This window comes from Stenella coeruleoalba, assembly GCF_951394435.1.
Source record: "Stenella coeruleoalba genome assembly, chromosome: 11".
Classification (NCBI taxonomy): domain Eukaryota; kingdom Metazoa; phylum Chordata; class Mammalia; order Artiodactyla; family Delphinidae; genus Stenella; species Stenella coeruleoalba.
Genome location: NC_137157.1, coordinates 27,633,080 through 27,648,362, shown reverse-complemented (window position 1 = coordinate 27,648,362; position 15,283 = coordinate 27,633,080). Strand labels below are relative to the sequence as shown.

The 15,283-nt window shown below is 35.2% G+C and overlaps 2 protein-coding genes across 6 annotated transcripts in view; one reads left to right on the top strand and one right to left on the bottom strand.

Annotated features, from left to right (window-relative positions):
* Positions 1 to 6,385, top strand: part of PLEKHG7 (pleckstrin homology and RhoGEF domain containing G7) — an 89,313-nt gene extending 82,928 nt beyond the window's left edge. The window contains 2 exon segments of the mRNA XM_079938131.1: positions 5,127 to 5,224; positions 6,227 to 6,385. Of these exon segments, the coding sequence (XP_079794257.1) occupies positions 5,127 to 5,224; positions 6,227 to 6,334 (206 nt within the window). The 3' untranslated portion in view covers positions 6,335 to 6,385.
* A 2,645-nt stretch (positions 6,386 to 9,030) lies between these two features.
* EEA1 (early endosome antigen 1) overlaps positions 9,031 to 15,283 on the bottom strand; it is a 131,944-nt gene continuing 125,691 nt past the window's right edge. For 3 of the 5 annotated variants that reach the window (XM_079937591.1, XM_079937595.1, XM_079937593.1), the window contains 5 exons: positions 14,708 to 14,946; positions 14,331 to 14,451; positions 13,672 to 13,770; positions 12,661 to 12,741; positions 9,031 to 11,724 (listed from right to left, as the gene is read on the bottom strand). In XM_079937591.1, the coding sequence (XP_079793717.1) occupies positions 11,671 to 11,724; positions 12,661 to 12,741; positions 13,672 to 13,770; positions 14,331 to 14,451; positions 14,708 to 14,946 (594 nt within the window). In that variant the 3' untranslated portion in view covers positions 9,031 to 11,670. Of the gene's footprint in view, positions 12,742 to 13,671; positions 13,771 to 14,330; positions 14,452 to 14,707; positions 14,947 to 15,283 lie in introns of all 5 variants that reach the window. The other 2 variants (XM_079937592.1, XM_079937594.1) reach the window with 1 other exon arrangement.

Below are 15,283 nucleotides of genomic sequence, written 5' to 3'. Positions count from 1 at the left end.
TAACAGGACATGAATCTAATTTAAATCTTCATGAAAGATAATACTGGGTTCCTGTGTAGCTAAATATCACTCACTCTACAGGCTACTTACGGAAAGAGTATTGGACTTGCTTCCAATGTTTGGATGACCCAGCTCTGCCACTTGCTAGCTGTGTGACCCTGTGCGAAGGTACTTAAATTTTCTAAGCCACAGATTCATCTTGGTAAAATCAGGATAGTATCTACCCCAGTGAGCTGTCATGAGAATTAAATGAAATAATGCAGGTAAAGCACTCAATAAATGATAGCTATTATTAGGATTGTTATTCTGTTAACCATTTTTAGTACTATTGCTGTTGTTAAAGCACTGGTAAACCATGACATGCTATGCAAGCCTAAGATATTTTATTGCAATTGCTCTATAGAAAAATGCCAGAAATAAATATATAAATATGTACATGTACATACATATATACATCATGTGTATAGATCAGAAATGCATATTTTTATTTTTCAAGCATTTCCTGAGCGTCTCCTGTGAACCAGGCACTCTGTAAGTGCCCTGGAGTTACAAAGATGGAGCTCTCAGAGCAATGAAAGATCAATAAATCCTGTCAGGAAAGCCCTGGGCCTCAGAGGGACTTGAAGGACATTCTGGCCTACTCACAACTGGGTGGGTGGCAGCAGTGTTCAGAAGGAAGCATCCATCATTCTGTCTTGGGTACAGGCTCCTAGAAGACCAGCAAAGCCAGGCAGGAGTGGAGGGCCTTCCTGTCCCAAGGGAGGAGCAGGAAAAGAGGGAGCACCATCCATGTCCTGCAGTTCCCACTCCAGCAGCCAAGCCCAGAGTACCAGTCATTAGCACGGGACCTACTTGTACTCAGCAGAGCCACATTACACAGTGAATACACCAATGAATAATAATAATAGCAAAACTTCACATCATTAAGTTATGTAAGTTGTATATTTAAATGTTTAACTCGTGAATGGATGCAAACTCTCTCCCCAAGAGCAGCAGGGCTCCAATGAGGGGAAACCTGTATCCAGAACTAGAGCCTTCTGCCTCTTTTGTCTATTCTTTCTGTGTCTACTAATATTTGCTGAAAAGCAACTGGGCAGCCCTTAAGGCCTCTTAGATCAGATTTGGCACGGACCAATCACTGTCACAGGCCAAAGTCTGCATAAACCAGAGAGCTTTCCCGAGCAAGCCTAAAAGGGGGCATCTCAGAGGAGCACAACCTTCTTACTACAGTGGCCATAGTTAGAAGATTCTGCCATGATAAATGGGTGGGAGTGGAGGAAGGTGTCAGATCCCCCAAGCAAGAGAGGGAAGCAGCATGGGCTCAGGTCAGCCACAGCCCTGCCAGCCAACTGGACTTTATGGGAAATCTGACATCACAGGATTCCCTTAGGAGATGCATGTTTTTTCTCCTGTATTCCTTTTTCTTTTTCTTTTTAAATAAAATCAATACCCTTTTAAAAACCATACTTCACCATCTTTTGTTACTTTTTGACTTGTCACTACCATTTCATTTGTTTTTTAAATATTTTTCTCATTGCTCTGGTGGCTATTTTAACTGTTCAGACACAGTGCATGAGGTAGAATAGCTGTAGAGTGAGAGAGTGTAAAGTGTGAAAAAAGAAGAGATTGTGCTTTGGAGTGGCAGAGACCTAGTTTCAAATCCTGGCTATATTATTCACAAGCTGTGTGACCTTGGAAAAATTCACCTAATCTGTGCCCTCATTTGTAAGTGGGAATTAGTTGACTTTTTTTTTTTTAATTGAAGTATAGTGGATTTACAGTGTTCCAAGTATACAACAAAATGATTCAGTTATACATACATATATATTCTTTTTTAGATTCTTTTCCATTATAGGTTATTACAAGATATTGAACTTAGTTCCCTGTGCTACACAGTAGGTCCTTGTTGTTTATTTTATATACAGTAGTGTGTACCTGTTAATCCTAAATTCCTAACTTATTCCTCCCCACCTTTTCCCTTTGGTAACCATAAATTTGTTTTCTATGTCTGAGTCTATTTCTGTTTTGTAAATAAGTTCATTTGTATCCCTTTTTTAAATTCCACATATAAGCGGTATCATATGATATTTGTATTTCTCTGTCAGACTTACTTCACTTTATATGATAATCTGTAGGTACATCCATGTTGCTGTAAATGGCATTATTTCATTCTTTTTTACGGCCAATATTCCAGTGTGTGTGTGTGTGTGTGTGATGCGTGTATGTGTGTATATATATATATACACACATACACACATACACGCATCACACATCACACACCACATCATCCTTATCCATTCATCTATCGATGGACATTTAGGTTGTTTCCATGTCTTGGCTACTGTAAATAGTGCTGCTGTGAACACTGGGGGTGCATGTAGCTTTTCAAATCATAGTTTTTGTCTTTTCCAGATATATGCCCAGAAGTAGGATTGCTGGATCATATGGTAATGCTATTTTTAGTTTTTTAATGAACATCCATACTGTTCTCCATAGTGGCTGCACCAGTTTACATTCCCACCAACAGTGTAAGAGGATTCCCTTTTCTCCACACCCTCTCCAGCTTATTATTTGTAGATATTTTGATAATGGCCATTCTGACCAGTGTGAGCTGGTATCTCATTGTAGTTTTTATTTGCATTTCTCTGATAATTTGTGATGTTGAGCATCTTTTCATGTGCCTGTAGCCATCTGTGTATCTTCTTTGGAGAAACGTCTATTTAGGTCTTCTGCCCATTTTTTGATGGGTTGTTTTATAAGTTCTTTGTATATTTTGGAAATGAATCCCTTGTCGGTCGCATCATTTGCAAATATTTTCTCCTATTCTGTAAGTTGTCTTTTTGTTTTATGGTTTCCTTTGCTGTTCAAAAGCTTTTAAGTTTAATTAGGTCCCATTTTTTTATTTTTGCTTTTGTTTTCATTACTCTAGGAGATGGATCCAAAGAAATGTTGCTGCAATTTATGTCAGTGTGCTGCTTATGTTTTCCTCTAGGAGTTTTATAGTATCTGGTCTTACTTTTAGGTCTTTAATCCATTTTGAGTTTATTTTTGTGTATGGTGTTAGAGAACATTATAATTTCATTCTTTTACAATAGCTGTCCAGTTTACCCAGCACCACTTATTGAAGAGACAGTCTTTTCTCCATTGTATATTCTAGCCTCCTTTGTCGTAGGTTAATTGACCATAAGTGCTTGGGTTTATTTCTGGGCTTTCTATCCTGTTCCATTGATCTTTGTATCTGTTTTTGTGCTGCTACCATACTGCTTTGATTACTGCAGCTTTGCAGTATAGTCTGAAGTCAGGGAGTGTGATCCCAGCTCCATTCTTCTTTCTTAAGATTGTTTTGGCTATTTGGAGTTAGTTGACCTATCTTATACAGTTGCTGTGTGGTGTTAATGACACAAAAAGGAAAAAAATACATAGCACTGTGCCTAGTACATAGTAGGTGCTGAATAAATGATGTCAACTATTAATTGTTAATCATTATATTAGAACATCAGAGAGAAAAAAGCTATTCCTGACCATTTATTATCTCCTTATTTTATTTTCTAAGCCTAGCCATACCAGGTCCTTTTGTTTATTAAGCCCTTAGTAGCCATATTACAAACTAAACAGATGAGGGATACCTTAAATAACTGAGAACTACAGTTACAATTTTGAGGAACATGGAATCTGAAATCCAGCCAAGAACAACAACCTGATCTTTAAAGCCTCACTTACTATAGGGAATTTATAAAGAGAAAAATCAGGGAGTAAAACAAAAACAGCCAGATCTTTTTTCCAGAAAGTCATTTTAATAGGTTTAAGTCCTCTCACCCCAGAGAAGCTGGACAGAATTTCATGACCTTGACAGGCTTTGTTGTGGTAGAATTTAGGAATTATGAGGTTTAGTCTATTACAATCTGTAATAGTGAAGTAGTTCTTGCAGTTAAGAAAATAAAAGTCTCACATTTGCTTTGTTTCTGAAATGAGGCCCAACTTGCCTCAGTGAGTCTGAATTAAACCCACAAACTGGGCTTCCCTGGTGGCGCAGTGGTTGAGAGTCCGCCTGCCGATGCAGGGGACACGGGTTCGTGCCCCAGTCCGGGAAGATCTCACATGCCGCGGAGCGGCTAGGCCCGTGAGCCATGGCCGCTGGGCCTGCATGTCCGGAGCCTGTGCTCCACAACAGGAGCCTGTGTACCGCAAAAACAAAACAAAACAAAACAAAACACAAACTTCAAGGAACAGAAATAATGACTGTGAGCAAGCATCAGCTTAATGGTCATCCAGGAAGAGTCAGTGTTCTCCTCCTCCTCTCTGAAGTACTTGTTTTGACCCAGAGCCAGCCCTGGTTTGGTTTTGTTTGTTCCTGAACATAAATTGACTGTAGAAAGAATGTATAGGCTGCAAAATTTTATTCCTGGTGCTGTATAAATAATTCAAGGAAGAAGCTTTCATTTTAAGAGCTCCAGCTGTATAAAAAGAGGAAAATCTGCTCTCCCAGTATCTCCTATCATTTCTTTAAGAGACCAGCTAGGAAATGACAGAATAGACTGTTTCTTTTCAACACAGAAACCATGCCAACATTTTTTGTTTTGTTTTACATTTCACGTAATTTGGTGGATGTTGGATTTTATTTGAGTCCATTTTTTTGGCTTTTCTTGGACTGCTGTGAAGCATTCAGGTGGTTTTGTATTTTTGCTACATCTTAACTTGTTTAACTGTTGTTTTGATGTGACTTCCCTTTAAGTACAAAAATAAAACATTTTTAAAAGGAGTGGTGGAGGTCAAAGAAACAGTGATTGTATTATTTTTCATATTTGTATTATCTATATTTTACACACACAAAATCTACCTATTATGCTAAGCTTTTTCCTTGGGAAGGAACACATTTTCCATCACTTAAGCCATAAATGCATTTCCTCAGGCCCCAGAAGTCATTGGCTAAGGAAGAAAAGGTTTTCATATTTAAGTGGTCTCTCTTTGGACATAGCAGTAAAGTCTTGGTCTTGGAATCAGATTCTTTTTTAATCGACATAAACCTCCCACACTCATTAATAAACAAACAGAAATCCAGGTTCTTGTATTGAGGAACTGGATTTCATATTAAATGCTTTGGCTTTTTGTCTTTAATCTTTTTCTAGTCTTTGGGCTGAGAAACTCTTTCCTCATACAACATGAAAACAGCTATCAACAGTGTATAGCAGCATTCTTATTACAAGCCCAAACAGAAAACATCAAGGTATGTATTTCAATTTTGTAGGTTTTGATTCTTCAGACTTAAGGAAAAAAATCTCACCCCAAGCTCATTAAGGAACAGTGAATGGAAAGTTTTGTGTATTTTCCTCTCCTGCTTTGGGAAGGGGGGAGGTTGGAAGGAGGGGAAGGATATGAATATCTAGACCATACCAGGCTCAGAAACCTCAGAACTGACCATCTTCTTACATCCCCAGTGTGGACACAGCCTCCCTCATTTTTTCCTGCGGCAGAAGCTCAAGAGCTGCCTCTGACTTCTGGGAGGTCTGTAGGAAATGAGGGAAGAACTGCTTTGGATTGCGTGCTGGATTTTTAAGATGCTCCGATCAATTTCCAAAGCCCCAGTATGCACACAGTATGATGCCAGCTTAAGTGGGGGCTCCTGCAGAAATGAACTGTGTCAAGTCTTCTTTTCACCCTTTGAAACTATGCTACTGTTTTTACAGCTATGGAGCTGAAGAGCAGCTGCCTATCTGACTCTGGTTTCTTTATCTTAGAAGTTTCCATTTTTGTCTTTCCCCTGGTAGGCTTTCATCAGGGCAGCAATGTGGCCAGACAATTAATGGAAGACTACATTATTTTCAAGGAATCAGTTTCCTCCCTCAGTCTGTTTTTCAAGTTATGCCACTGATTAAGAACTTCTGTTTCTACACAAAGTGGAAATTCAAGAAATTCAGCTTTCAAACTACTTATATTCCCAGTATTCATCTTTGTAAGTAGTCGTCATTGACTATTATGGCTTCTTGATTCCTCACAATTGTTTATCCAGCTTGCATACCATATTCATCTAATCCATTTGCATTTTCATATGTGATTACAGGTATTTATGATATATTCGATTTAAGAAAGAAAATGGGAAACATAGGCAAATGTTTCATCAGTCTTCAGTTTTAAAGAGCAAGTCAACAAATACAAAGGAAAATATTAATCCAAATATGTGAGAAATTTAACATTTTCTTCTCTCTATATATTTTTTCTTTCTTAACAGAAAACATGGATTGCACAATTAACAGCAGCAATCTCTTGCTTCACCAAGAGTCAGGAAACCAAGATGATGTCCATATTCACTTTGCATGCAGAATCCTCGGAAATTTAAGGACCCAAAACAAGTGGCACACCTTTTTACACGTTGGGGATTAAGGTATTCTTTCATTCAAACTTGTAACACTTACCTAGTGATGAGCTAAAAGAAAATGTGCATTTTAAAGAAGTTCCAGAATTTAAGCTAGGAAATTCCTCAGCGTAGAGTAATAATGGCTGCAACAAATTTGAACCAGAAGGAATTTCTTGGTAAGTGTATACATGCTGATATCCAGACTACGTTATAATGCTTCAGTCAGGCTTGCAAGAGGGGTGAGGGAAGTATGATGCTATTATAATTCGTAAAAGGTGAATGATCAGGTAAATGCAGTATCAGGAGGAAAACAATGCCCACTGCTTGCATCTGATATGAATTCTAGCATCTTACTTTGTGTGTATCTGTAATGAAACCAAGTTTCCTACATGACTTATAAATCAGCCTTACTGCTCTACAGTCCTACCTCATACAAAGCTTGATTGCTCTTTTAACACACTAAGCAGTGAATAATAAGGTCTCCATCTTAGTAGCAGTTTTTAAATTCCTAGTCTCCAACAGTTTATTTATCTCAGGTATACTTTATATAACTCTTAACATGGAAGGAGAAAATCCCAAAGACTAAATTCCATTGTTTTAAGAAAGAAAAAGCAAATATCTGTTCCAGTTTCACCAGTTAACAGTTTTACTTGGGAAATTTCATAGAAATAGTAGGATATCTTTCTCTAAATCTCACTTTTTGAAGAACAGTGGAGTTTGTCATAAAACTTCTTTCTGGTTTTGAGTGTGTGTGTGTGTGTGTGTGTGTGTGTGAGAGAGAGAGAGAGAGAGAGAGAGAGAGAGGGGCACAGTACAGTTACTTCGTCTTATTTGGCAGGACTTGAAACATCATTAGAATTTCTTAAGAAAGAGAGCTTGAACTATTATCATGGTGGAATATACTATTAACTACATGTAAGGAACTAGTTCTTATAGTCAGATTATATCAAAAGGAAATCCACAGATTTCAATTTCAGACATGGTACCTTTTGCAGTTTCCAAAATGGAAGTAGTAAATTTATCAACTTGGACTGCAAGACAAATTATACCTTAACTGATCTCCTTAAGCTGGAGAATGGGATAGAAAGGATGATGCTTGGGGAAGTCACATGCACAGTTAATTCTTTGAGAAAAATGTGATTTCACCATGTAAACTAGGCAGTATAGACAAGTGCAGCATAACAGTTATTTTCAAGGGCCAAGCACCATTAGAATGGAGGGTCACAGCCCATGTATAATAATGTCATATTTATTAGGAGTAAGTGAAAATGAAAGGAAAATCAGGAAGGCAGTAACTATGGTCAATGCCTAAGAATAAATGAGAAAAAAAAGGCAAAGTACAGGAGAACAAACTTCAAGTGAGTTCTTAGAGATGAAAAATATGTACTTTTTTAGAAAAAAGTTAACAATTTCTTGCAAGGATTTCTAGACATCAGCCAACTTAGGAAAAGGGCAATGGACTAGGTGATCTCCCAAGATTCCTTTCAGTCTGAGTCCAGTAAACATATATTTGTTTATATGTATAAAACTATTTTCTCCCTTAAATCTCATTAAAGGAAGAAAAAGACTGACTAAATTAACATGTAAATTTAATTAGTTAAGATGTAAAACAGCTTTTACAAAGAAATATTAGCACTTCTGTGTTCACTGCAGCACTAGTCACAATAGCCAAGATACGGAAAAAACCTTAATGTTCACCAACAGATGAGTGGCTAAAGAAACTCTGGTACGTACATACAATGGAATTCTATTCAGCCTTGAAAAAGAAGGAACTTCTGCAATATGAAACAACATAGATGAACCTTGAGGACATTATGCTAAGGGAAATAAGTCAGTCACAGAAAGACAAATACTGCATGATTCCACTTATATGAGATTTCTAAAATACTCAAATTCATAGAATCAAAAAGAGTGGAATGGTAGTTGCCAGAGGCTGGGGGTAGGGGGAAATGGGGAGTTACTAATCAATGGGCATAAAGTTTCAGTTAAGCAAAATGAGTAAGCTCGGGAGATCTGCTGTACTGTACACTTTTACAAGAGTTGTCAAGAGGGTAGATCTCATGTTAACTGTTCTTACCACAATAAGATAAAACTTAAAAGAATATACTATGTATTTAAAGTGAAATTCTATAAAGCTCACAAAAGAGCATATCTAATGTATAATATATTAAGTGCTTGAGGATATACATGTTATTGTCTTCAGAGGGAAACACAGAGTAAAATGAAAAATCCCTTCTGGAACTTTGGTTCCCAGGGGAAAAAAAAAAATCAGTAAAAAGCAATGGTACATTGAGCCTTTAAATGGTCACCTGGGTATTAAATGTACAATGAAAGAAGAGATTAATATTGTTTAATATTTTTTAGTTTTGTTGAAATGAAAAGGGGCTGTCTCGAGCAAAATAGCATTAGTAATTTCTCTTGAAATATGAACTTAATTACTATTCTTAGTTGAACATTAAAGCACACCCATTGTGAGGTTGGGCTTGACATATATATATACACTATTAATACTATCTAGAAAATAGATAACTGAGAACCTACTGTATAGCACAGGGAACTCTATTCAGTGCTCTGTGGTGACCTAAATGGGAAGAAAATCCAAAAAGGGATATATGTATACATATAGCTGATTCACTTTGCTGTACACTAGAAACTAACAACATTGTAAAGCAACTATACTCCAATAAAAATTAATTTAAAATAATAAAGCACACCCATTGTCTATATCCAAGTGCAGAGTTCTAAATCTGTAAATAAATTAATGTAAAATGGCTAATTTTTTAAATAGACAAAATAATTTAGTCACAGAATATACTAGAAATTATTTTTTAATATCTTTAGCATATTTTTTAAAAAAGCAACAATTCAATAAAGGATTCTTCCATTGTTCTTTATACAGATTCAAATGTTATATAATTTATCAGTTACATTTATAATCAATAACCTTCCACTCACTGAGTTTAGAAACCACAGTATTTACTGAGCTAAACTCTCTCACAAATAAGGCACAACTACATGATCACAAGTAGTAAACAACACAATGAATCCAAAAACTAAACAAAATATTCATGCAAAAGTATCTACAGAAGTTATGAATATATGATCCAGTTCAAGAAGTACAGAATGTCATATACATAACTGCATCATGTTACAGTAAATTCACTACTTCTACAGGGAGAGGACCTAGCTATTTCCAATTCTGCTTTATACAATTTTACATAAATTTAGTAAGTTTATGCACAGTATTCACATTTGCAACAATAACTGATCATTAAAATTCAGGCAAAGGGCAATTAAGACAATAATGTGTGGTACATTATATAATTACAGAATACCATTCATCAAGCTCTTGTCTAGGAATACTAAATTGATGGCACGTTTAAATTTTGTGGATCAAATCATCCATGGTTTCATAGCCAAAGTGCATTTAAAAAAAACTGCTGTAGTCAAATAGGTCATGAATATCAAAATATATGATCATAATTTGCTTTCCACTTAAAAGCTAAACATCTTTATGCAAATGCAAGGTTAAAAAAAAGTGGCTTTTAAGTTCCCAAAACTATAAAATAATCATAAAGCCTCTTCAAGAGAGATGGGGAACTAACAAATTTGGCAGTTACTATGTAACACTACTATGAAGAAACTATTAAACTAGCTAATTCCACATTAAGAGGTAGTTGAACAAAATTACACACTGCATTGAGGTTGTTGTGTTTATTTCCCTCTTTTCTTCAAAATAAACAAATCCTATACCAGCAGCTTTGTCTTCTTTCTACTAAAAATTCTGTAGGTGTAGGTGTAGTTTATTGTACACTAACCCAGCAAGACTTGATTTTAACTCACATTTCTGTGCTTGGGTTTAGAATTTACTAACAGGTGATGCCAATAGGCTTTGCATTAGAGCTGAGAGCTGGGACTCCATACGTGCCAGCTCTAAATCACTGACAAATAGTACCAGCAGACATCTAAAATGTCGAACCAGTAAGCACTCAGAAGATGACTTTTTAATTAAAAGAAACAGAAAACCCTTTAATTTTTGTTTCCAAAACACCTTATTGGTGAGATTAATAGCAAAATATTGTTTCATTTCTAAATATAATAGCCTAATTATTTGGGGCCTAGGAAGTGAGATTAGCTAGATGAAGAGTAGAAAATCACTCAAATACATATGGTTATATTTGTTGTCCCCACAATTTTTTATGAATATGTGGGTGGGGGGACAAGACAGGGATAGGCCTTCAGTGCACCCAACTGGGAGATGAGTGAACAAATATTCTAAGCCAGAAGAATTCCCGTGAAGTTTCATATCATAAAAAAATAATAACAATAGTGCTGTGAATGTTTTTCCAACATGCTTATTAATTTACTTATAAGTACAGAATTAAGACTATTTGAAAGAATTTATATGAAAATGCATAAATAATTTTAGCTCAATTTTTATTATCCAACTTATTTTTAATAAAGATCCACTGTATTTCTTCATTCTATACGCTCAAGGATATATGTTTATTTGAGTCCAGGGACTCAATCAGGGTCCTTAGTAGCTACTGACAACAGAGTTTACTTAAATGGGTTTTTTAAATAATTAAATGAATATATGGCAATCTCTTTGTTTGTATACATTATAGGAAGAGCATAAACATAATTTCAGCATGATATTTGAAAGCAAGTGTACATTATAAACTATGTATTATAAATGAAATATTAGCTCCCATCCTTCCCTATTACCAAATGATTGCACTGAATGAATATATAGCTTTACTTTCTTCAGAGTAATAAACCAATATTAATGAGTTCTCTCTTCAGATGTTCTCCAATTTTCCAAATTAATAAGACTGATAAAGTTCAATTCCATTGTTCAGCATCCAAATAAGCTAATTTTTAATTACCCTCAATTTGCCAGTCTGTTTCAGTTCTAGTTATAATCTGGGGATTCCTAAATACATCTGTTTTTGGCGATACTCTATTATCCAACTGTTATTTCAAGGTAATTTCATAGCATTATTTTTGCAGAGTAAACAGATACACAGTTGATATGGAACCCCAAATTCAGAACCTTTTAAAATTTAAGTCAAATTTAAAACTTAAAAAATTTCTTCCCTATTAGGTAAGAAGAGAATATAAAGCAGAAAATATAAAGCAGAATATTTAATGTCTCCTTACCATTTTGTATTTGTTTTCACAGATAAGACTATAGCAATATCAGTTACTAGCTTTAAGATGCAAAATCTATAAAACAAACAAACAAAAAAAAAAGATGCAAAATCTATAAAACAATTACAGTGAAGCTGAGCTATGCTTGAGAAGGTTAAACCAAATTACCTTGAAAAAAGCAGATCCATTAAAAAAGCAAATTCAGATTCTTGAAGATGCTGGAGAGACAAAATGAGGATATAAAATGAAGGCTAATCTCAGAAGACTTCCCACTTAAACAGAGAATACAAGCATTATACAACTTCTATTATTCACCTTCCAACTGGGGATGAGGGTGGGAAGTTTTGTAGGATTCTTAAGACTACGTGGGAGTTTAAAAATGAGATAGAAAAAGACAAAAAGAAAAATTAACCCTAATCTTTAAAATACAACCCGAGGATAACCATAAAATAATTTTCCAGAGGTTTTCATAAAATCCACCCAAGAGAATTTAATCAGTATTGTTAAAATAAAAACCATGTTTGAATTCATAGTTAATATTTAAATATAATCTGTATTTGGAACACTTGAGTAGTAAATTTGTAACATAACAATGCAACTGAGCTATGGACCTGTGTATAAGGGAAAAAAAGCTTTATAGTTCTATGCATTTCACAATGAGAATATTTAATATAATGTGTTATTGTGCAACATAGCTGATATGGTAACATCACCCATGTACATTTCTTGATACTAAATGTGGGAGAAAGAAGTAAGCTATGGAAGTGCATTCATGTCATTTCTGAACAATGAAATTATATTTAAAAAAATACATTGCTATTTTCCGTCCAAAATTCATTTCCATCCAAAATTTATTTACATTTCATTGGCTACTTCTAAACTTGGCATGAAAGCTATTCCAGGGTAAATGGAAAAAAGTAATGAAAGATGGGCTTGAGTCTCACAAAAATAGAAGAGTTTTACTTGATAACATTCCAAAATATATGAATTCTAATTTGGTTTAGTATTGCAACCACTGTCCAAACCGAATAGTAGTAGTCCAAGATATCTATTAAGTGTATTATTAAAAATCTAATGTTAGTGTAATATTACTCTGAAGTTGTGATAACCCATTATCCTTGCAAGTCATTGAAACATGCATCACAGACACGAACAGGCTTCTTGGAAGAAGGAGTTAAGGCATTTTTGGCTGAACACTCAGCACAGAAGATATTTCCACATTGTCTGCAGTGATGCTGTAAATGACAAAAATTAAACATTTTTAAGCATAAAAACTACCAAAAGTATTATGAGACTACAAGAATACAGCAAACTTCACTGTGAAGGTATACTAACTTTCAAGTGATTAGCATTTAATAATATAAAATCTCAGTATGTCGATTTAATCCCTTAGTTAATTTGAATGCTTCCTATTTAATCAGATACTGTACTAAACATTTAATATGGAATTTATCTTGGAATTCTCAGAAGAACCTTAGGAGGCATTTTAATGCCTTAATAAAGTGCTTAATAAAGCACTTCTATCAGGTGAAAATTATTCCTATTTACAAAATGTTTCAGGCATAATTTCTTCAATAGGAATATAAACTTGAAACATCACATAATGGCATTATTTAAAATGATTTTTTTTTTTTTTTTTTTTTTTTGCGGTACGTGGGCCTCTCACTGTTGTGGCCTCTCCCGTTGCGGAGCACAGGCTCCGGACGCTTAGGCTCAGCGGCCATGGCTCATGGGCCCAGCCACTCCGCAGTATGTGGGATCTTCCCGGACCGGGGCACGAACCCGTGTCCCCTGCATTGGCAGGCGGACTCTCAACCACTGCGCCACCAGGGAAGCCCTAAAATGATTTTTTTATCTCTGCTTTTTTTCCTTTAAGGGAACCCTATGATGACTAAAACATGAGTTTAATACTGATGCACTGGTTCAGAAAATGATTATCCAAGAGAGTAACTCAGTAGGAAGGTAATAACTGAATTTAAAACTAAAATAGAAACACACTAACCAGAAACAAGATTTCATGAAACTTAATTCTATGTAGTTGTAAATTAAAGTTAATAAATGGCAAAACTTTTAAAATCTGTCAAATGCAGGACAATTTCGATGGTTAAAACATTGTCACTGAGAAATAAAATCAAGAACCACAGGAATATAACAAAACCATTTACCCGTCTCACGGTTACTGAAAAGCCTTTCCCACAGGCCATACAGTTTTGTACTTCATTGTCTTCAGCCCACTTTCTATTCAACGCTTGTGTATGTTTGATCTATTCAAAAAAAAAATACATTATAATGTTCAGTGCTGTAAAGAATGATAATTTCTAAGTTGGTGGCCAAGTTTTAAAATGGATAAAATTTTAAAAATCAGAAATACTTTGGTCAACTCCCATTATCAAAAGTTGTTACATAATTAAGTCTGAATGACAATAAATAAATAAAGCAAAGCAAGTTTTATACCTCAAAGGCATTGGTAATTTCTAACCTTTGGTGATTTCCCATTCATTCTAACCCTAAGGATCAATCCTTCCTTGGAACTCTGAGCACATAATCAGATCACTTCTTTATCACATAGCAACTCATTCATTCCTTTGTGCTCTTCCCAATAATGACAATTCATGAATGATGTGGCTCTCTAATCATTGGGGTCTCAGATAAGTTCTTTAAATCTTATATTTAATTACCTGTAACACCTGCAATACTGCTACACAGGCAGTAGCCATTCAAAAGTATTATTAAATATGAGATTTTTTTTAAATGCTGAAAATATGCTTTTCACTAAGAGGTAAATTCTAGACTAAAAAACTGCCTCATACACCAGGTGACTCACTTGAAGGGACTGATTCTCTCTGCCCAGTTCCTGCACTGCTGCAGTTGTATTATCCAGCTTTCTTTGCAATTCTAGTACTTTGGTTTGAAGCTTTTCTATTTCACCTTCTCCTTTAAGACACCTGAAATAGATTGCAAAAACAATTCATTTTTAAAAAATCATTAAAGACCCTCTCTGAACACAGATAATGAACTACTTTAGTAACTTTAAACATAATACATTAATTTCAACTCTGTTGTAAGAGTTAATTTTTAAATGGCTACTTAAATACCTGCAGGAGCACTTTTCTCAAGACTTCTATTTTTTTAAATGTGGAGTACAACAACATTTTTATCACTTAGCATGGAAATAAACTAATTTTAATAGACATCAACCACCTTTCTAGTAGTGCCCTCCTTTCATCTTGATTATTTTGAACCGTTGCTTCCAATACTGCAATTTCACCCCGTAAGTCGTCCGTCTGTTTCTCAAGCTCACTGACTCTCCGTTGACTGGACTGCCACTCCTTCTTTATGGTGCCCAAGTTTTCATTTAATGCTGTAATCTGCATGGTAAGTTTAGTCTCATTTTCTTCATGCTGCTTCATTCCTACTTCTTTTTCTTTTATTTCGGAAAGCTGAGAAAAGGAAAAACAGTGGGTAAAAAACCTATTACAAAAGTAGTGCAAAATTTAAGTTAGTTGCTGAACTTTAAATATTGGCAACATAAATAATAACTTCTTCAGGGAAGAAGGCACTGATAAAACTGATTCCACAAACATCTGTGTAGTTTGAACTGACAGTGGTCATAACATTGAAATGGTGGTCAGCAAGCCTCTTATAAGATCAAACTAAAGTAAAGCAATTTGAGATTTTCCTTTTTTCCACTAGAACAGGGGAAGAACACATAGTTAGGGATAGCAAGGTGCCCTGGAGATAGAGCTGGCATTTTCTTATGTCTCAAATTCCAAATGC